The 25,799-nt window shown below is 44.7% G+C and overlaps 1 protein-coding gene and 1 long non-coding RNA gene across 3 annotated transcripts; one reads left to right on the forward strand and one right to left on the reverse strand.

Moving 5' to 3' along the window:
- Positions 1–803: 803 nt before the first annotated feature.
- Positions 804–22,119, reverse strand: Nup50 (nucleoporin 50). 2 transcript variants are annotated; one of them, XM_040754038.1, is made up of 8 exons: positions 21,863–22,119; positions 18,591–18,669; positions 16,514–16,597; positions 11,305–11,500; positions 9,522–10,175; positions 6,873–6,957; positions 5,113–5,231; positions 804–4,049 (listed from the first exon to the last, which is right to left on the reverse strand). In XM_040754038.1, exons 2-8 carry the CDS (start codon positions 18,657–18,659, stop codon positions 3,847–3,849), a joined length of 1,410 nt encoding a protein of 469 aa, XP_040609972.1. In that variant the 5' UTR covers positions 18,660–18,669; positions 21,863–22,119; the 3' UTR covers positions 804–3,846. The 2 variants fall into 2 exon arrangements, with proteins under 2 accessions (XP_040609972.1, XP_040609973.1); XM_040754039.1 differs by lacking the exon at positions 21,863–22,119 and adding an exon at positions 21,588–21,678.
- A 217-nt stretch (positions 22,120–22,336) lies between these two features.
- LOC121142922 lies at positions 22,337–24,196 on the forward strand. The gene is made up of 2 exons (XR_005880085.1): positions 22,337–22,534; positions 22,650–24,196. It is a non-coding gene; the product is annotated as an uncharacterized LOC121142922 (long non-coding RNA).
- Positions 24,197–25,799: the final 1,603 nt, after the last annotated feature.

A 25,799-nucleotide genomic window follows, 5' to 3' on the forward strand; every position in this document is an offset into this window, starting at 1 on the left:
GTCCAGAAACCCTTTAAGATGAATGATTCAGTGGGCACACTGGATAGGACCATATAAATGTGGCCCCTCGGCAAGCCGTGTCACCCCAGCTTCTCACAAAACCCAGGGCCTGGGGCTTTTCAAAGGGAAGGTAAACCCAATACATCCCTCAGGTTCCCTGACAATGAAGTTAAGACAAGGTCATGTATAGAGGTTAGCACAATTCCTGGGAATGCTGGTGGTCACTGCTATTTCCTCCTAGGATGTGAGAAGTTATTTCTTTCATGGCTGTACCTGGAATTCCATGGAGGAAGCTTGCCAGTCAGGGGTGGTCAAGCACAAGTGTGCACCAGGTCATCTGTTCACATCCAATGGCTGGTAGTAGTTGTGTGATTGTACAAAACCCACTAACCAAATCAAATAAAGACTGGGCCTTAACCTGATGTTCTGATTCAGCCAGTCTCCCCAATGGTTCAGGAACAATCCTGCTCTTCGGGAAGCACCTATCACTTATGAATCTCAGTTCAGAACTCTGGGGACAGCCTTCTGTTACTTTTTTTTTCCTTAGGAAACAATCTGCACACAGCTCCAACACATCACTGAATGGATTAAAGTCAGTGTTACTCCTGCAGAAGAAAGCCAGCCTCCCCACCAGCTCTAGTCGGAGGCTGGAGACTGCCCAGCACAAGGCTCTGCACCCCACTGTAATTCTATGCAGCCCCTGGTCAGCCCCCACTTCAGGGATGCTTCTGCACACTACTGCCATACGCTGCTTTTCCACTGACCTGCCAAGAATATCCCAGAAACAAAACAGTGTCAAACCCTGGATTTTAACTTTCCATTTATTCACATTTCATGGATTGTTACACTTCCTCACAGGCTCATTCAAAAGCTCACACACACTGAGATTATACTGTCTGACAATTCAAGTATTTTAGTTTTAGAAAACAATTTCCTGTTAATGTAAAGAGCAGATTATTTCATGTGTTAAGTCTTACATCCCCTTTACAGCTCTGTCTGCATTAAAGGACAGTCCTCAGTCTTGCAATCGCTTTTGGAGAGCACGTGGTGGCCTTGTGCAGAGCGTGGGGCTAGAAGATGCCCTGAAGAGCTCCCAACTTCACCTACGGGTAACAGAACAGGTCATTTCCTTACAATCCCACTTCTAGAATGCGACTTGTTGTTAGTGGGTAGTCTGCAGCCTCAAGGGGACTGTTTCTCATCTTTAGAAATAATAACAACATAATGAACAAACTGGCAAGAACAGACTCCTCCTAAACCTTCAAGAAAAGGTAGAGGAGGCTGTCAGGGAAAACCCTGACAACAAGGTGGAATTTCCCCCCTATGCCGCAGCAGGTATTTTTTTGGCACGCAGCATGTAAAAACTAGGATTTAGAACTGAAACTGTAAAAGAAAAATAAGCCCATTAGCAGTTGAACCTGTTGCTAACAGCCATGTCCCTATGGTGTGGCTCTCGAAGGAAGACAGCGCAGGGCAGAAACTGCTGCCTGGGAATGTGCGAAATAGTGAGATACAGTGTGAGAAGGCCCAGGCTCAGCGTCTACTTAGACGCACGTGACAACAGAGAATACACACTTCCTCAGTCAAATAAAAGAAAGACTTAAAAATTTGAAACAGGAGATAAAAACCTCATTTCACATTAAACACACAATAGGCAAATTTCTAACATGTTAAAATGTAAATGAAGTTTAAGCCATGGGTTGGAACCAGCTCCTCATAGATAAGGGAGAACAGAGCCCTCCAGGGGCCTCCCCGTGACAGACTTTCCAGTGGCTCACATTCAGGTTAAGTGCAGAGTGCTGAGCTAGATCCTAAAGCATAAAGACAAGACACACTGAGTTCCGGTCACAACCTCTCTCCCCTCCCTGTAATTCTCGCTGTGATAGTCTTAGCAGCAAACTCTGCTGGGAATGTTAGGAAAAGGAAAGCTACACCCACTACTTTACAATTAAAATGGGCTGGGAAATTTAGAAGGCAATACAGTCACAACCTTTTTTGCTTTTACTTTTGGTAAATGTTCAAGGCATGGGCAGATGCTCACAGAGCCCCACCACTATGAATAGACACGTTCCTGAAAGTACCCAAGAACCTGACACTAGTCAGCCCCATAGGCATGTGGCTACACGGTACTGTTCTGAAATGGGATCCCCTCACGTCATCTTTGGAAAGCTGGGCAAACCCAGAGTGAACAGGCAGGGCCAACGGTAACAAGCAGCAAGCAACTCACTTGCTAGAAACCAATTCTCAATGCTAAATGGCAAATAAATGCACAGCACCTCGCCAGGTCCACACCCCACAAAGCACAAGCGCGTCACCCGTGGAGACATGCCAAAGTGCTGAGCAGAGCCCTGTAACACAGTGATAACATTACCATCCTACTTCAACAAAAGCTAACCAGCTCAGGGCTCAGGAGGCGGGGCCGGTGATCTGAGTTACCATAGTCTTGGCTATGTAAGTAAAGTGAACTAGGTTGCACTCCCACCCCCAGCATTGCAGTTTTGAGGAAGAACTGTGCCATTAGGTTTTATGATGTGTATTGACTGAGCACACACGTGTGCACCCTCTGGGCACTGGCCTTCAGACAAGAGCTGGTCCTAGTCCTAGTGTTGAATGGTTTAGGGAGGACTGAGGGTAGAACTTTAGTCATTCAATCTTTTTTTTGGGGGGGTTTACTATAACTGAGTCTTCCTGCCTCAGCTTTTCCAGCACTGGCATTACAGGTGTGAACCATGACCAGCCAGGCATCGGATCTTGCATTTACTTGATGTCTGGTCTTCAGAAAATGCTAGTGTTAGTAACCTCACCACTCTGAAGTGACACGAATGGCCCAGGCAGAACCATGGCTCTCTTCCAAATGGACACACTCAATACCTCATCCTTAAAAAGATAAAAACAAAAGAGTTTTTCAAATGCCAGGTGGCATGCTGCTGTCTGAAGGTGCAGACCAAACTGGCAGTCTTGCACTCCCACACGCTTGCTCCTTCTCATGAATGCATGGTTCCTGAGGACTCCATTTGGGTGTGCCCATGGGCCCACCAGGGCAGCAATGGCCATGAGCACACACCCCTTTTCAGCACGGCTTCACTTTTTTTCTGAAAATAAAGGCTTGTTTGTGGTATAGAAATGATATAAAAAAGCTACCAAATTTGTGCTTCTAAAGTCCATTCTTCCTGACAGCCCCTTCCACATTAACTGAGGGGGTAAAGTAAGAGCACCTCCTGGATAAAAATGACAAACCCAGTCTACACCGCCAGCTCCCCCACGAACCTCTCATGTCCTTTTCATGAAAAGGCAGTTGCTGGGATCAGTCAAGCAGCCCCAGGTCAAAGGCCAGCACCTGCCAACAGGCTGATGTCAGAGACACCCAACACGTACAGTTCAGCGCAGTCACAGTGTGGCGGCACGGTGTTTGGCAGGAGTGCTAGTCACGGGTCACACAAGCCCACAGCAGGGGAGCCAATGGGTGTCTTCTGGGATGCTGTGGGACACTGTCATGGGGTCTCCTGAAGCAGGCAGGAAGGCGGAGCCCACACTGCCTGAAGGAGCCTTGGAGAGCTAACTGGTACCCTGATTGCAGTCCATTAAGAATCACTTAGGTTAGTTTCCTCAATGAATCAATATTAAAAAAAATCTTCCCAAATTTTCACTTCAATGTATTTGTTTAGTCCTCAGGAAGGAGAAGAGCTGACACACCCAGAGGTTTTATTGGCCTTAATCTTCCTCATAGAAGTTCCCATTACCTAGAAGTTCTCAGAATGTCACAGCAAGAAGAGGAAAGAATGTGACTAAGTTTGGGGGCAGAGGGGAAGCAGCAATGTGGCAACATTCCTTGGTCGGCCTCAGTACTCAAGCATCCTTTTTCTGCAGTAAAATCTTGTGTAACTCATCTGCATCCTCACCCGTCTTCACCCGAATCAGCATGGTGACTGGGACTGTGGGCTGCTTCTCATCCAGTGGGGGGTTGGGGACACAGACGATGAGGACATTGTTCTTCCCTGTTCGGGTGCAGGGCATATTGGGTGGAATCAGAACATTCAGCAGTATGTTGCCTTTGAGTAAACAGAGGAAAATAATTATCAAAACACATAAAAATAAATATATAAAATAAATACCAAAACTGTAGAATTCTTTAAGAGGCTAAAGATTTGACACTGAAGCAACTCTCCATGTGTAGTGACAGGCTGGAGGGGAGTTGGGGGTTGGCAATACACATACACACCCCAAGATTCCAAGGCAGGAGACTTGTTCAGAGCGTCCCTGGCTTATCCTGGCCTTTACCACTTTGTGGAACTTAAGGATGAGGGGTGGGCAAAGGACAGTTCTTTTCACCAGCACTGCCCCCTAGGCAAGAGTGACACTGTCAAAAGTCAAGTTGTAGTAGAGAGAACCCTAGGAGTCATTCAGTGATGCCTGGCAGGCTCCCACTACTGACCACACATCACAGGCCCACTGCTGTCAGAGCTATTCTTTTAACTGACTGTTGCAGAGGGGACAGCAGAGTGGGATTCTTGTTCTATAAGCAAGCATTCTCTAGGGCTGGAGCTGGCTCCACTGCTAAGCATGTAATACAAGGACCTGAAACTTGGGAGGGCAGCACATTCTTGTAGCCCAGTTTAAAGACGAGTTGGGATGGGATGTAGGAGTGAGAGCTGGGGCAGAAACACGTGGACCCCTGACTCGCTGGCTAGCCAGCCAAGCCAATCAACAGCTTCAGGTTTAGTGAGATCCTGTTCCAAAAATAAAGGCAGAGATCAGCTGAAGAAGGAGACCTAATAAACGCTGGGCCTCCACGCACCAACTCTCCTCCCTCAAAGACCCCCTGAAACTGAAACTCGTGTATCTCTCCTTTGTGTTCACCAGACCATCCCACAGGCACGCCGCTCTTCGGCCACATTCCAACATAAAGAAAGAGACCTTCGCGGTACTTTTCCACTATAGCTTTTACAATACACCTACACTGTGTGCACAGTGTTCTTGATATTCAAATCACATCCATATTAGTAACCAGAATGTAAATTTGATCTCATGATCACTATAAGACAAAACAAACCCCTATTAATGAGTTTCAAAATCCAAAGAACCACAGGGTCAAGACAAAGCTTTGGCACCCACCTAGGTTGGTATCTGCCCGCACCAAGAGCTGAGTCTTCTGATTGGCTGTAGGTTTTAAATGCAGGGTCCCCACGCCCTTCTCTTTAAATTCATTGTCTTTCTTGTAAAATAGTTTACATCTGTGGGAAAAACAACAGACATGATCAGACACTCAACAAGTCAGTTGCTGATATCCACTGTTTACCTTCTGAGAGTCAACTGCAGTGGGTGGGTAAGAGGAGAATAAACCTTTACCACATTGACAGTATCTATCTGGGTTAAAAAGCCAGAGTAAGATAATCTAGTTAGATATTCTAGAATCTATTGCCTCCCCCCCCCAGTACCTTTCTTTGTAGTGCTGGACATGGAATCCAGGATTGTGAGCACGTCCGCTACAAACCCTTTAACACCTGAGACCATCTTTCCTCTCAACTGGCCCACTTCTCACTGCCCTCTCGGGTGCCCTGATCCTGAGTAGCAGAGCAGACTGGCCCTTTAAGGATGGGCACAGACACAGCAGTCCTGTATCTCCCTCACCCGGCTCCCCCCCTTTTTCAAATTATCTTTAGGCTTTACACTTTTGATCCCCTAAGATATTGAGATAAATCTGGAATACGGTGTGACTATGGATAAAGTAAGGCCCTGTTTTCCAAGCCTGTGTGTTAAACGAAGCTCCTTAGGTCACTAAGAAAATACAGCTAGCACTCTAGGGGTGGAGGCAGGTGGGTCTTGAGTTCAAGGTCAGCCAGGGCTACACCAACTCAAAACAAACACAAACAACAAAAAAAGATAAAATTAAGCTGGGCTGTAGTGGTGCACACCTTTAATCCCAGTACTCAGTAGGAAAAGGCAGGTGAATCTCTATGAGTTCAAGACCAGCTTAGTCTACAGAGTTCTAAGACAGCCAGGGCTACACAAAGAAACCCTGTCTTGAAAAACAAAAGCTTGCTCATTTGACTTGCTCTGATGAAGAAGCTTCCCACAACAAACAAAACTGGAAAGTCAGGATCATCACTATGTGTCACTTGTATTATTAAAATTAAAATTGTTACTGCCTAAAAAGTTCCTGAAGTAAAACAACTCCATGGCCCATGACATTTGCAACATAGGAAAGACTCTAGTGTCTGTTATAAAAACATTACTGGAAGCTTCTAAAACAGGACAAATATCTCCCAGTAAATATCTCAGTACAATTAATTCTTAACAGAATTCAAATTTCTTGTTCACAAAGAGGCAGCTCCCACCAGCAGAGGAGAGACAGGTTCATACACCCTTAACAGGAAGAAACAACTGTGCCTAACTTTTTGGCTGTGGTTGCCCAGCCACAGAAAGGCCCACCCCATCCTAGGGACTACAGACGCCTCCATGCTTACAGAAGGTGTTTGTTTTTTGTATGTGGGAGAAAGGAAAAAAGGAAGAGAGAGAAGAGATAAGGCAAGAAGGTCATGAAGTATGTTTCTAAGGCACTTTATAGGAGAGAAGCACTCATTACAGAGGAGCTAGGATGTGTCCAGCACATCTTTAGAATTGGCTTGTTTTAAAAATAAACAGGTCAAGCTGGGTGGTGGCGGCGGCACATGCCTTTAATGCCAACACTGGGGAGGCAGAGGCCAGCCTGGTCTACAAAATAAGTTTCACGACAGCCAGGGCTACACAGAGAAACTCTTGTGAAAAAAACAAACAAACAAAAAACCAAATAGACCAATCATCCTTCCCGGTTGCAGTTCAAGTAGCTGGAGCCAGGCCCATCCTTTCCCTGCAACGCCCACAGCCCCACTCACTTTTTGGAATAGAAAGCATCTTCCTCCTTCACTTCAGTCACTACCACCTTGGGTGGCTCATCATTCTCCTCTTCTTCATCGCCACCTGTCACAGAAACAGCGAGTCAGCAGATGCCTGCTCCTCACCTCAACATCACCCTGGAACACCCCACAGAAGCTGGTAAATATGACTGTGGACCCCTTACTTTTTAGGGGAAGAGGGCCAGCTGGATTTTATTTTGTGAAATTTTAAATTTATTTAGTGTGTATGTACGTGTGTGTGCATACATATGTGCACTGTGTGGAGGTCAGAGGACAACTTGTGGGATTTGGTTCTTTCTACCATGTGGCTTCCTGGAATCAAACTTAGGTCATTAGGCCTAGAGAGAAGCACCTTTACTTGCTGAGTCATCTTGGCTGACTTAAGTAATACTTAATAGCAACATATTTCTCTATTATAAAGTAACAATTTGTAGAAAGCCCTAGAATGAAAAACATTCTTGCTTAGGACATTCATCAAAACACACATAAATACAAAATTATACATACTCAGGTTGCCCAGGGAAGAATCAAAACCTAAAAAGGACCCTGCCGAAGTTCTTATGTTCAGAGCCACACTGTGCCCAAGGATAACCACCATCAGCAATGGCCAAAAGAGCAAAAATGGTTGTTTTACAGGTCAGGTTTATCAGAGATATTGCTGCAAAGTTTTGACCTGGCTCACTGGGAGGGGCAGGAAGGGCACATTCCCTCAATAGAGGCTCAGTCACTGCTAACACACACAAACAGGAAGGAACCTCTCAAAGAGCAAGGCCGCTGTGTAAACCTGCCACACTAACGTGACACTAAGGACTCGGACCAAAAGACTCAACTAAGGTTCAGCATAAGAACTAGGTCCACTAGGCTCTCCTGACAAGCTTCAAAATTTTAGCTGAGGCTCCCAGGACTGAGGAAGGTGCTCCAGGAAAGCCAGACACTGCTGTTGCAAAAATTCCAAGTCTTTCTGATGGTAAGATGTGGTAACCACGAGATGGCAACAGTGTCGAATGGTACAGCACGAAGGACAAGGGCACGATACACCTGACTATGTTAGGAGACACTCTCCTCTTATTCAGAGGCATAGGAGAAACAAATGGGCTCAGAGGTTAAGAGCACTGGCTGTTCTTCCAGAGGTCCTGAGTTCAATTCCCAGCAACCACAGGGTGGTGACTCACAACTATATACAATGAGATCTGGTGCTCTCTTCCTGGCATGTTGGCATACACACTGTATGCATAATAGGTCTCTTTAAGGGGCAGGGGATGTGCTTATTGGACCATCTACCCTGAGTTCAGACAAGGAACAGTGATGCTTGGCTCAGGAAGGACAGCACAGTGTTGCAGTGGCAAACAGACAAACATACCCTAAAAACAACACATTAACATGCATCCTTGAGGACTCTGTTAGGGACTACTCCAATTAGAGAGGAAGGCAAAGGCTGGAATGGAAGCCCTAGATTTGACTTTACCCAAAGCTCAGGTACTACAGCAGAACTGTCACCCAGACAATGCAGCCTTCTGGAAGGAGGGCCACATACATACCTGAATGCTGGCTTTGTTCTCTTGCCAGGGAAAGTCTTAATTATAGCCTACCCTATCTTCATCATTTTCCTGTATCTTTGTGTTTATTATTTACATGTGAGTGTATATGCACATGCATGTGCATGAGCCTGTAGAGGTCAGAAGAGCTCTGGAGCTAGAAACCAAACTTGGGTTCTATGGAAGAGTAAGGAGAACTCTTAACAGCCCCACATTTTTATATCCTGGACATGAGAGCCATCAGTTGCTCAACTTCCAGATGTCCCCTGTATCTACAGGGTCTAGGACAGTCAGGGCTACATAGAGAAAAACAACAAAACCAAAGCCCCTGTCCCTGAAAATTAGACATCCAATCCCTCAGCATCACTATCTACCACAATGTAAGCATGCAACTGCCTAGGCATGGGTAGTGACTGCCACACTGCACAGTGCACATACTAAGTACACCCATCATTTTGGAAAGTTTTACTAGTTGGAACTGGTCCTGAAGTGTTTTACAGAACACACATGAGCACTGTGGGTATCAGTATCTCAGAAGAAATCCTGCAACTGTGCCCTCTGCCAAGACTGACACATTGGATACAACAGGCAAAGGACACTGAGTGTGAGTCACAACAGCAGGGCCTCCCTGAAGGGATGAAGAGACCCTCTTTTGTAGCAGGTCTGGCCCTAACATTAGTGCTGGAGCATCTCATTTACAGACAAATCCCTAAATACAATCAAACAATAGACACACATATTGAGCTTTTTCAGTAAAATTATAAAATGGTTTTATGCTCAACACCATGTGTCCAGTGCTTTTTCAGTTAGCATATTAGAACTTCAGCCTCCACGGCAGCCATCTTTAACACCTTCACTGCACGCCTGGAGACCCATCTCATGCAGACAGAAGCTGTGCTGTTGGTGCACACCATGTCATCCCTCCCACAGAACCACACCTCTACCCCATTCGGCACGTGAGCCCTCAACATCCTGTAAAACAGACCTTGCTCTATTAAGGATAAGGACTGCACAACTGTGACACACAGAAGCGGAGCTCCTGCGATGCATGCATTAGACCTGCACAGATGTCAAACAGCAGCTTTGTATTTACCTCTGCATTCACTGCTGCTGCCTCCTGCTTGACTCTCTGGTGTTTTAGCAGAAAACAGTGAAGAGGCCGCTTTACTTTGGGCAGCATCTTTACCAAATAAACTAGAGTTTCCAGGGGAGAAGGAAAACCCAGTCAGGGAGCCAGAGCTTAATGAGCCCAAAACTGAGCTATCAATTTTCTTGCCGAAATTAAACGAGGCACTTGTTGCTCCTTGAGCTGTGTCTGATTTCTTTTCTGCTGTAAACTCCTTTTCAGATGTGTCCTCTTTATTGCCACGAAACGAAAACGGTGACTCTTGCTGTAGTTTTGTTGAACTAAAAAGGGAGGGAGGCTGCATTCCAATTGATGCCCTGTCAGTCTGGCTCTCAGAACTGCTGCTGCCCCCGTTCTCAAGCTGCTTCTCAATCGTCGCCAAGTATCTCTCATAGTCTTTAAAAATGGGCGTCAGGTCACAAAGTGGGTTTGTATTCACATGCTTCACTATCCAATCCCGGACAGAGCAGTTCAAGCCAGCCAACTGCTTGTGATAGGCACTCCCAGCGCAGGCTGTACTGGACACAGGGCCAGAGGAAGACAGCTGATTGCTGCTATTACATTTGGGACTTGAAATCTTATTATCCACCAACGTAGTAGGGCCATTCACAGCAAAGGAACCTGTAAGAAGTTAAAGTCCAAACACTTTAGAAGTGGTTTGATTAAACCATCTAGGGGTTAGCTTGTTTTGACTGTGTTTCAACAGTCTTGCTACATAGTCCCAGGCAAGCTGGAACTCACCACTCTGCTTCAGCTTCTTGAGCTGGGACAGCAGGTATGTGTGCCACCAGGCCCAGCTATAACTAGGTTTTTATACCGCTACCCTCATGCTCAGCTTTCCCTGTTACAGTTCACTGCCAAGCTTGTGTTCACAAACCAATGCTGAGGAACTGGGTATCTAGCATTTAGTCCGTTCTGGTAGTAAGGACTAAAGAGGCAAGTGAGTGGTGCATAGCTACAGTCTGCCATGTGAAATTAGGATCTGGATTTCAAAGTCAGCCTCACGACACAGCTAAAGGCCAGCCTGAGCTCCTACGGCTAAGCTATGTTAAGACCCATCTCAAACCAACAAACACTATACAGTATATACTTTCTGAGCCAGTCAGGATCATTTTTAGGGTTCAGCCCATGATCCTGTTCTCTATGTGAATCCTAGAAGTTTCTGACTAATTCATTCAAAACAGGATATTCAATATTTCCTGTTCAAACCTAGATTGGGAAACTGTGACCAAAGAAAGTGTCACCCCAGTTTCCAATGGCCATCATGGTGGGAGGTACATAGAAGAGCCTTGGTGTACATGAACCAGGGAGGTAAATCCTGTCTACAAAAGTGCTCCCTTCTTGCCAGTCAATTCTGGGACTCAGAGGTTAGGAACTTGACCCTCAAGTCACCTAGCAGATAACGGGCAGAGCTGAGAACAGAATCGAGGTGTGCTGGTGCAGAGGTGTGTTCTGCTGGCCCACTTGCGCCATGCAGCCTCCCAAGTCCCATCCTTTCTCCGCCACAGCCAAGGAGGACACAGCACTCAAAACACGTCACCAACTGAGTCTGGTAGCACACACCACAGTATCCCCTATCCCAGTACAGAATCCCAGTATTTGGAAGGTTGGAAGAGAAGGATGGAGTTCAAGTCAGCCTGGACTACACAGCAAGACCCTGTCAAAAAGAAAAAATAAAACAAAAACAACCTGCAAAGAGTTCTCTTTCAGCATCTATTTCAGAGGGGGCCGTAGAGGGAGGGCTACTCACCAAAGGTTGCCTTGGGCTCCACTGCTGTCAGCTTTGTGCTGGAGAAGGATGTGGTACTAGCTGTGCTGTTTCCATTTGTCAGTCCTTCTAATGGCTTCCCTCCAGAGCCACTGCCAAATCCAGAAAATCCTCCTCCTCCTCCTCCAGAAGGTGCAACCAAACCTTTAAAACCTTTAAAGGCTCCTCCACTATCAGACTGAAATATAAAGAGAGCATGCATTAGGCAGGTAGATCTCCCATCACCAAGTAAGTGACAACAGATCTTAGAAACAACACAGGGTTCACATGTGGTGGCATTGCACCTAAGAGAAGCTACTGGCATAGCCCAGACAGGAGAAAGAGAAAGATGGTGCCTCTAAGGACAGCCATGTCACAGCTGTCTTCCTGAAACAGCCAGGAGAGAAGGTAGCAATTGCTAGATCTGTATTTAAAGGCACTGTATATAGTCAAAGGTTACAAATTCATGTACCTGCCACTGAGCTCCAGAATAACTGAAAATATTCCCAATACTTCCCATAAACTTCATGCAATGTACCTTTTCAAAGAACATCTGCCTAAAGCTTTAGAAACATAAGATTAGATTAATTAAAAATATTTCACTGTTCGTCTAATTTCTCAAGAACTTTGGGGTTTCAAAGCTGTTCTCGGCCTACAGAAATCTGAGTAAACCACATGGCAGATTCTAGTCTTTCTATTGGTTAGGCAATCCAGTGCAATACCTTGTTTTTCCTTGCTGTTTCCTGATTCCTGTCTCTAGCAAGCTCTTCCCTTGGTCAGCCTATTCAGTCAGCAGAGATACTTTGAAACTTACATTCCTTATAAAACTCTAAGCACACACACACACACACACACACACACACACACAATCTCATAAAAAGAATCTAACATAGGCAGGTGGATCTGTGTTCAAAGCCAGCCTGATCTACACAGTAAGTTCCAGGACAGCCAGGACTACACAGAGAAACCCTCTTGAAAAACCAACCTCCCCGCCAAAGATGATGTTATGCACAATCAAACATTTCCAGGCAGTGGTGACACAACACCTTTAATCCCAGCACTGGGGAGGCCCAGGCAGGTGGACCTCTGAGTTCGAGGCCAGCCTGGTCTATAGAGAAAGCTCCAGGACAGCCAGGACTATGCAGAGAAACCATGTCTCAAAACAAACAAACAAAACAAAAACCCTAACATATACCATATGATTTACAGACAAGCTGTGAAACTATACAGGGCCTTTTGATTCTGAACTGGATTTAAAAGTCCAGTTTTATTTTATTTTATTGATACTTTACAAACTGCTGACAGTAAATTATTTCTAGCTAAATTTTAGAGCGATTTGATACATCCATTTTTTTTTTCAAGACATGGTCTTACTATGTAGAGCTCAGACCTACCCGTCTCTGCCTCCCAGTGCTGGGATTAAAAGTGTGCACTACTATGCCAGGCCTGACATACCCACATTATTTCTATTGCCTAGATCTGTTTGCATTCAGTATTTTGGAAAAGCCTATTTCTTCATCTAGGTAAATGCTATGACATTTAGTTATTCCAATATTAAGTTCTGACCAAAACTCAATGTTAAGATTCAATGTGAATTTCAACGGTTCTACATATTATTCCTGTCCCAGCTCCAGGGCTCCTGCTTCTCTGTTTCTTCTCACCCAAGATGTACACCTAGACCCACCAGACTTTTTGACATCGGCAAGATGAGTGCTGCCATCCACAAACTTCACCTGAACACCTCATAATTAAGTTAGCCTACCCCACCACACATGAAATCTCATGTTTTAAATGTATTTACAATTCTGTGTTGGGTATTGCTACCCTGAGCCACATGTAGCCTACAGACCAGAAATGCTACTTTGTCTCTGGCCTTCATTCACTGAACAGCTAGACTACTCCTGTTGCAGCCTGTCTTGGGTTCTCTATGTTCTGAGCTGTTTCTCAGTCCTCACCATGAGTGCATACCACAAATCTCTTTTCATCTACTCCCCACAGCAGCTTCATACCCATCAGTCAGCCAATAAAGAAGTGAGGCCATCCTTTTACTGAAGACTCACTCCTGCCCATTGTTCTTGGCAGCATGGTTCCTGGTAACTCAAGGCTACAGAGGAAGCATTCCTCTAAGACAGACTTGGATGTGACCTTTACACTATCAGTGCACTCTAAATACATATAGGTTATCATGTGAAACCTGTTGCCTTACAATTGTGTCTCTGCTTTGACTTACAAAGTGCATATGACCTGAGCAAACAAACTTCTGTAATGTGAATTATTTTATTATTATGTATATTATTCTATTACTTTTGACCTAAGCCAGGCAGTGGTGGCACTCTCCTTTGATCCCAGCACTCGGGAGGCAGAGGCATGCAGACCTCTTGAGTTTGAGGCCAATCAGCTAAATACAATGCAAGGATACAGAAAAACCCTGTCTTGAAACAAACAAACAAACAAAAAGACTTTTGACAGTGGAACTGGGGAGATGGCTTAGTGTGTACCATGTTTGCTGTACAAAAACAATATAAATTCAGATCCAAGTAAAAAGTTGGGCATGGCAAAACAGCTCCCTACAGAATAGGAAAAGATCTTCACCAACCCCACATCTGACAAAAGGCTGATCTCCAAAATAGACGAAGAACTCAAGAAACTAGACATCAAACTACCAAATAATCCAAAAATGGGGTACAGATCTAAACAGAGAATTCTCAACAGAACAATCTCAAAGGGCCAAAAGACATTTAAGGAAAATGCTCAACATCCTGGGAAATGCAAATCAAAACCACTCTGAAATCCCATCTTACACCTGTCAGAATGGCTAAGATCAAAAACACCAATGACAGCTTATGCTGGAGAGAATGTGGAGAAAGGGGAACACTCCTCCATTGCTGGTGGGAGTGCAAACTTGTACAGCCGCTGTGATATTTAATATGGCGATTTCTCAGAAAAATAGGGACCAACCTACTCAAGACCCTGCATTACCACTGTTGAGCATATACCCAAAGGAGGTACATTCACATCTGTGTTCATAATAGCATTATTCATAATAGCCAGATCTTAGAAACAATCTAGATGCCCCTCAAGTGAAGAGTGGATAAAGAAAATGTGGTACATTTACACAATGGATTACTACTCAGCAGTAAGAAACAATGACATCCTAAAATTTGCAAATGGACAGAAGTAGAAAAAAACATCCTGAGGTAACTCAGACCCAGAAAGACAAATATACTATGTACTCACTCATAAGTGGATACCAGACATAAAGCAAAAGATACCCAGCCTACAATCCACAACACCAGAGAAGCTAGAACCCTCTTCCACAAACAGATGGAAGCAAATGCAGAAATCCACAACTAATCATTGGGTCAAGCTCCTAGAATACAATCAAAGAGAGGAGAAGTGATAATATGAACAGAGGAGTCCAAACCATGATGGGAAAAGGGGCAGAATCAGCTGACCCAAGCTAGTGAGAGATGACTGACTCTGGTCTGACAAATGGGGAACCTGTCTAAGACCAAACTAAGACTCCCTTAATATAGGTGACAATGGTGTGGCTGGGACAGTATGTGAGACCACTGGCAGTGGGTCTAAGACATAACACTAATACACAAACTGACTTAGTGGAGTCCATTCTATATGGAGAGATAACTTGCTCAGTCTAGACACAGGGTGTGGTGGGTGGAGAGGTGCCTTGGTCCTGCCTCAACAAGATGATGGAATAGACTTAAGACTTCCTAGGGGAGGTCTTTTCCTCGAGCAGATGTGTGTGTATGTGTGTGTGGGGGGAGAGCAGGGGTAGTGGGAGGAGAGGAGGGAGGAGGAACTGGAATTGGAATGTAAAAAAAAAAAAAGTTGGCTATGACAATGAGTGCCTACATTCCCTCCAACAGGCAGGGCCAGAAGAACTGCAGTGAGTTCACTGGTCAGCCAGCCTAGCTAATGGTGAGCTATAGGTTCAGTAAGTAACTGTCTCAATCCAGTAAGACAGAGGCTGGGAGATGGCTCAGCAGCCACACAAACACTGGGGACTGGAGTTAAGTCCCACACCCATTAAATGCTGACGAGGTGGCCTGGCCATAACCCAGTAAGTGGGAGGCAGACCCAGGGAATACACACAGCAAACTAGCTAGCTAGACTAGGCAAATGTGGGTTCAAGTCAGACTGTCTCATTATGGAATGGGGAGAATCATGGAGTCAAACACCCAATGGCTACTTCTGGTGTCTACATGTGTACTGCACACAAATCTGCATCACCACGACCTGCTGCCATGGAGTAATAATGGTGACGATGATGAAAGGTGGTAGGTAATATGAGGACACATGATGTTGACTTTTGGCCTCCATATACACACACATGTAATTTATTCTGAAGGAGCCACAAAGGTTGATCTCAAAACAGCTTCTTCCTTGTGATCATAGGTTCTAAGCCACTAAAGTCATGTTCTCAGGTCTAGAATCTATTTGAAGGGTGAGGATTTACAAGGGTGAAGAGTGCTGTAGTGATCACTGAACACTAGACACATGATTTTAGTTCCAGAGTTAGAACTCAGTTACTTTTCTGAGCACAGGAATAAACCATGGAACACACATACTATAATATTATGAAACATATTGGCACATGAAATGCTTCTAGTGTGGTAAGAGGACTCTCCTTTCCAACCCTCAGATTCTACCTTACACAGCCTTTTGTACGGATACTAATTTTTCCTCTTCATGCTGTCATTCAACTTTGTGATTATCTATCTTAGGATAATCACTAGGAACAGCACAGATCTCTTTATTATGTTTTCTAGCTTCTAAGATCTACACCAATAAACACTTTAAAAGGCATCTGTGGGGACTGAAGAGATGGCTTAACAGTTAAGAGCACTTGCTGCTCTTTCGGATGACCCAAGTTGACACACACATCCATATAAATTGAATATGTATAAATACACACACACACACACACACACACACACACACACACACACACACACACACACTTGTGGGCTGGTGAAACGGTTCAGCAAGTAAAGGTGCCTGTGTTGTCACCAAACCTGATGACTTGAACTTGATTCCCAGGGACCAGATGCTGGAGAGAACTGACTCATACAATTGTCTTGACCTCTGTGTGTGTCATAGTAGGCACCACCCCACCAGCCATACACTGGGAGAGCATTTGCTGTAGGATTGCAGTCAGTAAGACACCAAAGCTGAAGGAAGCAGCACTCACGTCAAATCCAACATTCCTACGCTTTGCCTTCTTTATGGCTCTATTCTTCAAGACTTCCTCACTGGCCACTGAAAATGTTCCCACCTGCAAGAAATGGGCAAATCAGACAAAAGATTAAAGAAGGCCAAAAGATTAAAGATTAAAGCTAAACACACATGCCAGAAAAGACACAAATTATTTATCTGGTATTTGATGAGCTTAAAGGAGCTGACTGTTAACACATGAAGAAATAGCTCACATCTATTATATACAGATTTCTGTAGATTCCAATTCCAGTCAGGCATCATGAATCTTCCAGAATCTACAAATCCAGACTTCAAGTTCCAACCCAGAAATGCAAAGATGAACAGCACTGAATCTTTGGTGCACTAATCATCATGGCTGGCTTTGTCAAATATCTTAGACATATGGTCTAAGACAAAAGCACTAATAAAGATACAGTAAGGTTTACTGTCAACAAGACACAAGAGCTAACTTCCAAAAGCTCATGACTGCTAGATAGTAAAAGCCCATTCTGAACCAGGAGCTTAAATCTTACTACCACAATTTTCAAAAACATTAAGTTGAAAGCTGGGCAGTAGCAGTGCACCCCTTTAATCCCAGCACTCAGGAGGCAGAGGCAGGTTTATCTCTGTGAGTTCAAGGTCAGCCTGGTCTATAAAGAGGATTCTAGGACAGAGCTGTTACACAGAGAAACTCTGTCTGGAAAAACAAAACATACACACTTTTTTTTTTTTTTGGGTAGAATAGGATCCTGCACAGGTGAAGCTTGAGCTCTACCCCTGAGCTACAGTCTTCATCACTGTTCTGGACAACAGTCCTGATCCTGCCCACCTTGTCCACTGTCTAAAAGGCCAGATACCTAGTCACAAACGACCCCAGTCATCAAGTAATCTTCCAGTGTGATGAATGTGCTGCAGGGCTTTGGTTGTATCTCATCTATCCTCTTACCTTTAAGGCTAGAACTAAATATTTCCTGTGCAAAATTCTCATCCAGCCAGGTATGCCAGCTCCAACTGATAGCAGCTACACACAGGAGGCTGAAGCAGCAAGACTGACAGTTCAAGGCCAGTCTGAATTACAAATTGATTCCATCTCGAAGATGAAACTACTCTCATCTACAGATCATGTTAATCCAGAACAAAGACCCTCATACTCAGAACAAGGACCATTTGGCTACACTTGTCCAATTCAATGTAACTGACTTTCATACTCGTTTCAGGAGAACCTGTCCGAATTCTTTCACTCTTGGACACTTTAGTGTCAAAGCAAACAATTATATGGCAGTCTAGACCTTCTCCCACCCCAGGACTATGCTTAAGATCAAGGCAGGGGGAAAAAAAATCCACAACCAACGACTCAAAGATCAAGTCAGTTAAATGCCCTGTAAAAACCATTAACACACCAGTGGTTTGGTTTCCCTAAACATAATCAGCATACATATCAGTACCAAAAAGGAGGAAAGCAGTCTACGAATAAAACTACAAGACACTTTTTATTCCCTAATTCCTTCTTCCCTTAGCTCCTAGCTGTCTGCTATAGAGCTGGAGTTATCTTTACTACAGATTTTCTTAGTGAAATGGACTAGGAGTATCAACTTGCTCAAGAGACCTAGAAATGCAAATATTTCCCCATAGACGACAACTTAATTTTGCTGGCAAAGAAACTACAGCACTAATGTAAATTCTATTCTAATCAGTACAATTGCTGAGGTGCAGGCCTAGCATCACAACAGCAAACAGTGAGGGGACTGTGGAGAGAACTGCTAATTCCATGACTAGCTCCCTCAACTTGCCTTCTAATGATGACTAAAACACTCAAACCACAGCAGAGGATGCTGCAAATATGTGAAGTCTGCAGGAAGGTATGTCTACACACTCTTCAGGAGCACTCACTAGCAGAAAAGCCATTCATATATGAAGAAAAGTGTCTATAGCTTGTGTACACAGCTCACAAGGAAGCATCTGCTCTCCTGCTCTGCGTATTCTCAAAGGGTCAAAGTCTACCGTATTCTTCACGAAGAACGCAGCATGAGCTTTAATACAGGCAATAAACCACGAAGAGAACTGTTCTGTACCTCTTCAGCTTCGTCTTCTTGATCCCAATTCCTATCTGTTAGTTCCTTCTCGGCAATTCTTTTGGCCATTTTTGTGAACCTAGATTACAGAAAACAGAAATAAAATGTTTGCTTTTCTGCACCAAGATAGCTCTTACAAATAAATTTTTTTGTTGCAGTCTTCATTTATTTTGCAATAAAATCACAAAATACAGAAATTTAAGAAAAAGCAGTTAACAGGATTAAACAAATGAGATATACTTAGAGGGCTTTGCTCAAAGGGAAGGAAATACAGTAGGACATTAAGGAAAATATGGAATTTATAAAAGTTAATATTACTTTTTTAACTAAAAATTTTTATTACAAATAATTTTTAAAAATCTAGTCCAGCATAGGATCTGATAAGCATGTTCCTGAAGCCAGTGAAAACTACTTCAGTGAGAGCTTTACAATGGGCTGGAGGACTCCTCCAGTGGCACATATTCAATTACTATTTGAAGAAGTAGACACAGATACCTGAGGAATACTGACACTCTTTCTAAATAGGAAGCCATTCAGAAGGATTAAATGAAACATCTATTGATCTTTCAAAATCTACAATATTTACATAGTATATTGTACATACAGCAAAGTCCTTAAGTCAATACAAACATTCTTGCTGTAAATAAAACATTTTCAATATTTAAAATTTAAAGATGACTCATTAGTTTATTCTTGGGTAAGGATTTTAATAATGTATTGGAAATACTTTTGCAACATGAGTCCTTTCCTTAAGGCTACAGTTGATAGAAATGTCTCCCAATTAACATTTAATTGCCCTGAATTACATGTTTCAAAAAGACATTACTTACAAATTCAAAATTTTATTGCTAATGGATGCTTCAAAAGTACCCCCCCCCCAGGGCTGGAGATGGCTTCACAGATAAGAGAGTGCACTGCTATTGCAGAGAACAAGTTTTGAATCCCAGTACCTACAAGTACCTGTAACTCCAATTCCAGGGAGTATCTAAGTTTTCTGGTTTCCACAGTTGAGCAAGCACATACCTACCCAAACAATAAATCCTTAATAATGATGCTAATAATAGTAATTGCCAGGGATGGTGGCACATATCTTTAACTCCAGGGTTACAGGTAGATAAGTGGATCTCTGTGAGTTCAAAGTCAGGCTGGTCTAAAAGCTAGTTCCAGGACAGCCAGGGCTACACAGAGAAACCCTGTCTCAAATAAATAAATATTTAAAGATGAAAGCTTTGCTTCTTTAGAAATAGCAACAACAGGAGCTGAAGAGACAGCTCAGTAGTTAAGAGCCCATACTAATCTCACAGGAGACCCGAGTTCTGTTCCTGGCACCCATGTCCAGCAGTTTGGATTCTTCAGACCCGCAGCAGCAGCAGCAAGGCACTGCCTGGGATGGCAGTATCTCTCAGGACTCCTTTCTGATACGTTCTCCATTCACTTGCCCTCATCACAGGAACCCAGCACAGGAACCCTACGACAGGACTAGATACCATCTTACCCATCATCTCATGCGCTACAGCAGAAGATTAAGAATACATCCCAAATCACAGAATTCCAAAGGCTCATGTGAAGGAGGGGCTCCAGCTTCTACTATATCCCAATCTTTTGCATTTCTCTTCCAGGTACTTTTCCCTGATTACAGAATGATTTTTAAAATTGAAGATTTTAAAATATACAGTATGAACTCTAATAACACCAGTAACTGGGAGCCCTCTCTTTTAACTCCTCCTCACAAACATTGCAAAGTTGACCTTATTAGAAATAGCATTCTTCATAGAACTCACGGGTAAGGTCTCTGGATCCATCGAAAATTTTTCTAATCGTTACCTAACATCAACACCAGAGGGCAGAAGAGACAAGCAGTGGACCGATTACAGTCACTTAATGTGGACAAAAGGAATAGTAGGACATGCAAATAAAATACTGAGTAAAACTTTAACATCTAACTCATACTTGAAACAAAGAGTAACTGCCACAATAAAACAAACTAATGAAGCTGATGTCATTTCATATTTATTCAGTCAGATAAACCACAAGGGAAGAATTTTAGTTTGGTTTACTGATGACTCCAAATGTCCCAAACCTGCTTGACTCATAGATAACTGTTGCTAAATCAGTGATCTGAGGCATTACATATTTGAGAAAATACTACAAGATGCTAGTACTAGCATCCAGGACAAGCTGAGAGATGCCAGGAAGTGAGTTTGGCGAATGCTTCCTCATCTGTGGGATGGAAAGAGTGCGAAGCTTAGAATGGTCCCTAGAACAGAGGAAGTGCTTTGTAAATATTAAATAAACGAGCCTGGTTAAAAACAAAATACATTTTTTACTCCCAAACTCAAAAGTTGTAGTGCTGGAAAACAAAGTAACGCGAACGATAAGCTCAAATTTTAAGACACGTTTCACCAACCGGGATGATAGCAACGGAGAGACTGAGGCAGAATAATAAGATATGTATCTATCTTACCAAAACCTCACCTTTAAAAACAAAAGTACCGAACACATACTTAACCACATTTCCTCTTTTGGAAAGACATCTCTTTGAAGTACTTCGAACAAGGCCTGGAGCTAAAGACTTATTTGCCAGCTATTACTGTTGCTATTAAGGCTCCCCCCCCCACCCCTTGCATAGTGCTGGGGATAGAGCTGTACGCGCTACGCGAGTCCTCTTCCAACATATTACCGGAGGAATCTAATCCCCGTAACAAATGAAATTACACCAGCAGCCCGAAAGAGTTTGCCAAACGTCTGCGTTTGCGGGTAAAATGGCACCAAGTTATGAAATGCTTTCTAGATATTAAGTGCTGTAGTTGTTAGGAGAAACGCAATCATTCGTGATTGATCGCTTCCTGCAGTGAGTGCGGGCACCCGAGTACCGGTCTGCTCTTTATAGATGAACTTCACACGAAAAACCGCTTGGGCGAGCCTCGACAGCGAGGAGCACTGAAGTCACCGAAACGCCCCGGAAAACCCAAATCTCAAAACCCGCTCTTTACGAACCCGGGAGACCAACGGCCTGGGAACGCTGTGAGTGCAACCGGGGCCAGCCACGGGAGCGATGTAGGAGGAAATGAAGGCCTGGGGTAGGCCAGGGCAGTCCTGCCGCCACCGCCGCCTACCTCCGCCCGGGAGGAGGCCCGAGCCCCGCCGAGCTCTCCTCGGGTGAGCCGCGGTTCGCAGGGCAGGCCCGGCCCGGCTTCACAAACAGACGGCCGCGTCGCCAAAGGCCGCTGCCGCCCCGCCCTCCCGGCCCGCCCGGCGCGCCGGGCCCTCACCTCCGGGGCGGCCGCCGCAGATCGCGCTAGGTCCCGGGCGCCGCAGCGAACAGGTCCGAGGCGGCGGTCACGGCCGTTGGGAGCTTCCGGTGCGCTGAGCGCCTCCAAGGACTTCGTGGTTAGCAGGCCTCGGGAGCTGTGCGACTCTGAGTCCGACACCAAGGGCAAGACGCATCCGCTCAGCCTGAAGCCGCTACTAAACGCTGAACAGGGCGCTCGGAGCCGCCATCTTGCAACTCGAAATACCCTCTCAGAACCAATTCAAGGAAGGGGAAAAAAGGAGAAAAAAACGCCCGCGTCCAACTACTACGCAAGCGCGTTGGAGCGCCAGCCGCCAGCACCGCGTCCTAAGGGCCGCCGGGGGTCACGTGGCTCATGGACACGCCCTCTTGGAAACGGCCGCTGGGAGGAGCCTGAGCTTCGCGCATGGGCGTAGGGGCCGCGGAGGTTGAGCCGGCGCCACTGGCGGCGCGGGTTAAGCACGTTGGTCACGTGTTAGCCGCCACCCCGGGCTTCAGACGGTTCGCGCGCCCATCGCTGCGGAGGCGCGGGCGGGACGAGTTGTCTGGCCAGCCGGTGACTCTGGTGGAGGCCTCTGATGCTGTGCTGGGCGGCTGAGGAGGCAGGCGGTGGAGCTGCGGGAACGCGAGGCGTGTGCAGCGTGCTTCTCTCGTGGGTGGTCTCAGCCTGCGGGCTTGGAAGCTGAAAGTTGTGGCTTGGGGCTGGAGAACCCCGAGGGACAGACTCTCAAAGGTCCTGTGTCCCCCCCATTGTTGTTACATGATAGACACCCTCCGATTTCCTCGTGGGGAGCCGCTGAGGTGAAGTCGACTTCCCCAAAGCTGCAGGACCAGTAGGGGCCCACGGGAGATGAGGTCCCCGGAAGGGATTCTTCAGCTGCGCGACGAACACCTGCGTCCTGGATTAGGACTCGGGTTTCTGTGCTTCTTAGCTGATTATAGCACTCCCAAGCAGTGGAGGAGTGACGGGTGGTCGAATTCTTCTGATTAAAGTTTAAAGAGAATGACCGGAGACACTATGGTCATTAGACCCATCATTAACACCTAGAAACTATTTTTTAAAAAATAAGCATTTCTAGAGCAATAGTTCCTAACTAAAAAGGGTTCCAAGGAGAAATCAAGTCTCTTATTTTCAGACTATTTCATCCGTCAGCCCTTTGGCAAGAACTGCCTAAGGAGACTAACTGCACAGTGATAGAGTGCTAGCCTCGAATATGGGAAGCCCTAGATCCAATCCCAAAGCTACCAGGGGGGGGGGAGGGGGAGTGATTGCACTTCATACATGGGTTCTGGATTCAACTGACTGCAAATTAAGTATATTCTGAAAGACTGTTGAACATGTGCACTATTTTACTTGTCTTTCCCTACATGTTTCAACTATGTCATTAACATATTCGATAATACAAATACTCCTCCAGAGATAATTTAAGTGTCTGAAACCAGTCAGGTCATGGTGACTTCCAACTAAAGTCACAATTACAGGAAGGCTTAGGCAAGAGGATGAACCCGAGCCAGTCTGAGAAACACAAAAACCCTCTCTCAGTAATACATAACCAGAGGTGGGCATGGTGGTGGTACACACTTACAATCCCAGCACTTGAGGACTAAGAGGTAGGCAGGTCCTGCATTCCAGGCTAGCTTGATCTACATAGTTACAGGTCAGCCAGAGCTAGACAGTAAGACTCTGTCTCAAAAACAGCAACAAAATTATTAAAAAGGACTGGGGGTAGCTCAGAAGTAAAGCACTTGCCTAGCACCTGTGAGGCCCTAGGTTCAAGCCCCAGTACTATCAAACAAAGCCATAAATAACTTGGAGGTGGTAGCCCACACCTGTGATTCTACTACTCAGTATTGATGAACAAAGGGCTATCTAAAAGCCAAATTCATGCGAGTCAGATGTCAGTGTGAACCCTGCCTGAATTCTGGGTTACAGGCGTTCTTAAGTAGTTTTAGCAAACACTGAAACCCAGCTGTTGATAATCTGGAAACTGGGACAGGATTGCAAGTTTAAGCCTATGTTGAACTATCAAGTGAGATCCTTTTCTTCAACAGATAAACCTGTAAGCAAAATCCTGTGTGAATACTGTACCACTTCATAGAAGAGCCTTAAGCAGGCTAGAGAGATAGTTCAGTGTTTGAAATGCTTGTTCTTTCAGGGGACCTGGGTTCAGTTATTGCTTAACTGAAGCTCATCAACCCCGGATATGGTTTCTGTGCTTAAAAGCTCACCCTGAGCAAGGCTTGGAGCTACCTGGGATTCTGAACATGTGGTGTAGTCAAGGGTTAGCTAATAAACACTTTCTATTGGCTTAAACCCATGTCTGAGTAGTCTTCTCTGGTGGATAGCCTACAGCACTGGAAATTCAAAAGCTTCATACCCCATAATAAAATAAATCTAAAATTAAAAGAGATAACCATCTTAAGATTGTACATCTGCAGGTGTGGGCACAGAGTAACTGTTAGGTAACAGTTAAGGAGATTCAAGAACATAGTGCAGCCATCTGCTTGATGCTGGTAAAGGCATGAAGAATGGCATCACAATGGTGGGAATGTGTGTAAGGGAGAGATCACATGGCCAGACAGGAAGCCAGAGCGGGTCTATCTGAGAACTAATTCACAGGTGTCATGAGAAAAAAGGCAGCCTCCAGTGATCTGTTTTTATTGAACAAAACAAAACTACTGAAGAGCATTCCACTAAAGGCCTAAATTCTCCTGTACATGTATCATACTCCCAGGAGTATGAAGCAGGAGACTGAAGCAGGATGACCCTGAGTACTAGCCTAGTGTAGGTTACATAGTGAGACCCTGCCTCAAAAACAAACCTCTTAAACTGGGCATGGTGGTACATGCCTTTAACCCCAGCACTTGGGAGGCAGAGGCAGGCAGATTTCTGTAAGGTCTATAGAGAGACTTCCAGGACAGTCATGGCTTTTCCACAGAGAAATTCTGTCTACAAACAAACAAACCCAAATTTTTTTCAGGATGGGAAAAATTTGTACCTCAAAATAAATTAAACTGGCTCCTGCCTCTTGATCTTCCACTGGGCTTGGAGAGTCAGCTCAATGGTTAAGATAGCATACTGCTCTTGGAGAGTATCTGAATTCTGTTCCCAGCACCCTGTAATTTCAATTCCAGGGGAGTCAATGCCTCTGGCTTCCTCAGGTAAATGTGCACACACCCAGAAACCAGCACACCCATATACACAGAAATGATAAAAGTGTTTAACAAAAACATCTATCACTGCAGTACCACATTGAGGACCATCTTCTAGAACATGAACATTTGGAGGGACAAACTACGTCCAAAACACCACAAATGATACATCTCAAAAAGCTTTTGTTTTGAGATGGGGTTTAGCTAGATTATATAAGAACTGCAAAAATTAAACACCAAAACCCCAACTCTTCCATTCAACAACAAATAAGCCAATGAACTACTCACACAGTTTTGAAAAGAAACACAAATGGTCGACATCAGCATTTTTAATGGTGTTCAACATCTTTAGGTATCAATAAAATGTCTACTACAGCTACTTAGTCCATCTGACACAGGCCAGAATAACATCAAAAACACAAATGGCAACAGATGCAAGAATGTGGGGAAAGAAGAAAACCTCCTGAAGTGGGGGGAATAAATTGGGGTAATCACTATGGAAATCAGCATGGAGGCTTCATTTTTAAAAATTGCTTGCATATGGTGGCATGAACCTTTAATCCCAGCACTTGACTTGGAAGGCAGAGACAGGTGGATCTCTATGAATTCAAACCATCGTGGCCTACATAGCAAGTTCTGGGAAAACCAGGGCTACATAGAGAGTCCCTTTTTTGAAAACACACACACACACACCCACACACACACACACAAAACAACTAAAAATGGACCTACCATATAACTCAGCTGTACCACTTCCCAAAGTA

Source organism: Mesocricetus auratus, unplaced genomic scaffold (genome assembly GCF_017639785.1).
Source record: "Mesocricetus auratus isolate SY011 unplaced genomic scaffold, BCM_Maur_2.0 Super-Scaffold_100010, whole genome shotgun sequence".
In the NCBI taxonomy this organism is placed as follows: Eukaryota; Metazoa; Chordata; class Mammalia; order Rodentia; family Cricetidae; genus Mesocricetus; species Mesocricetus auratus.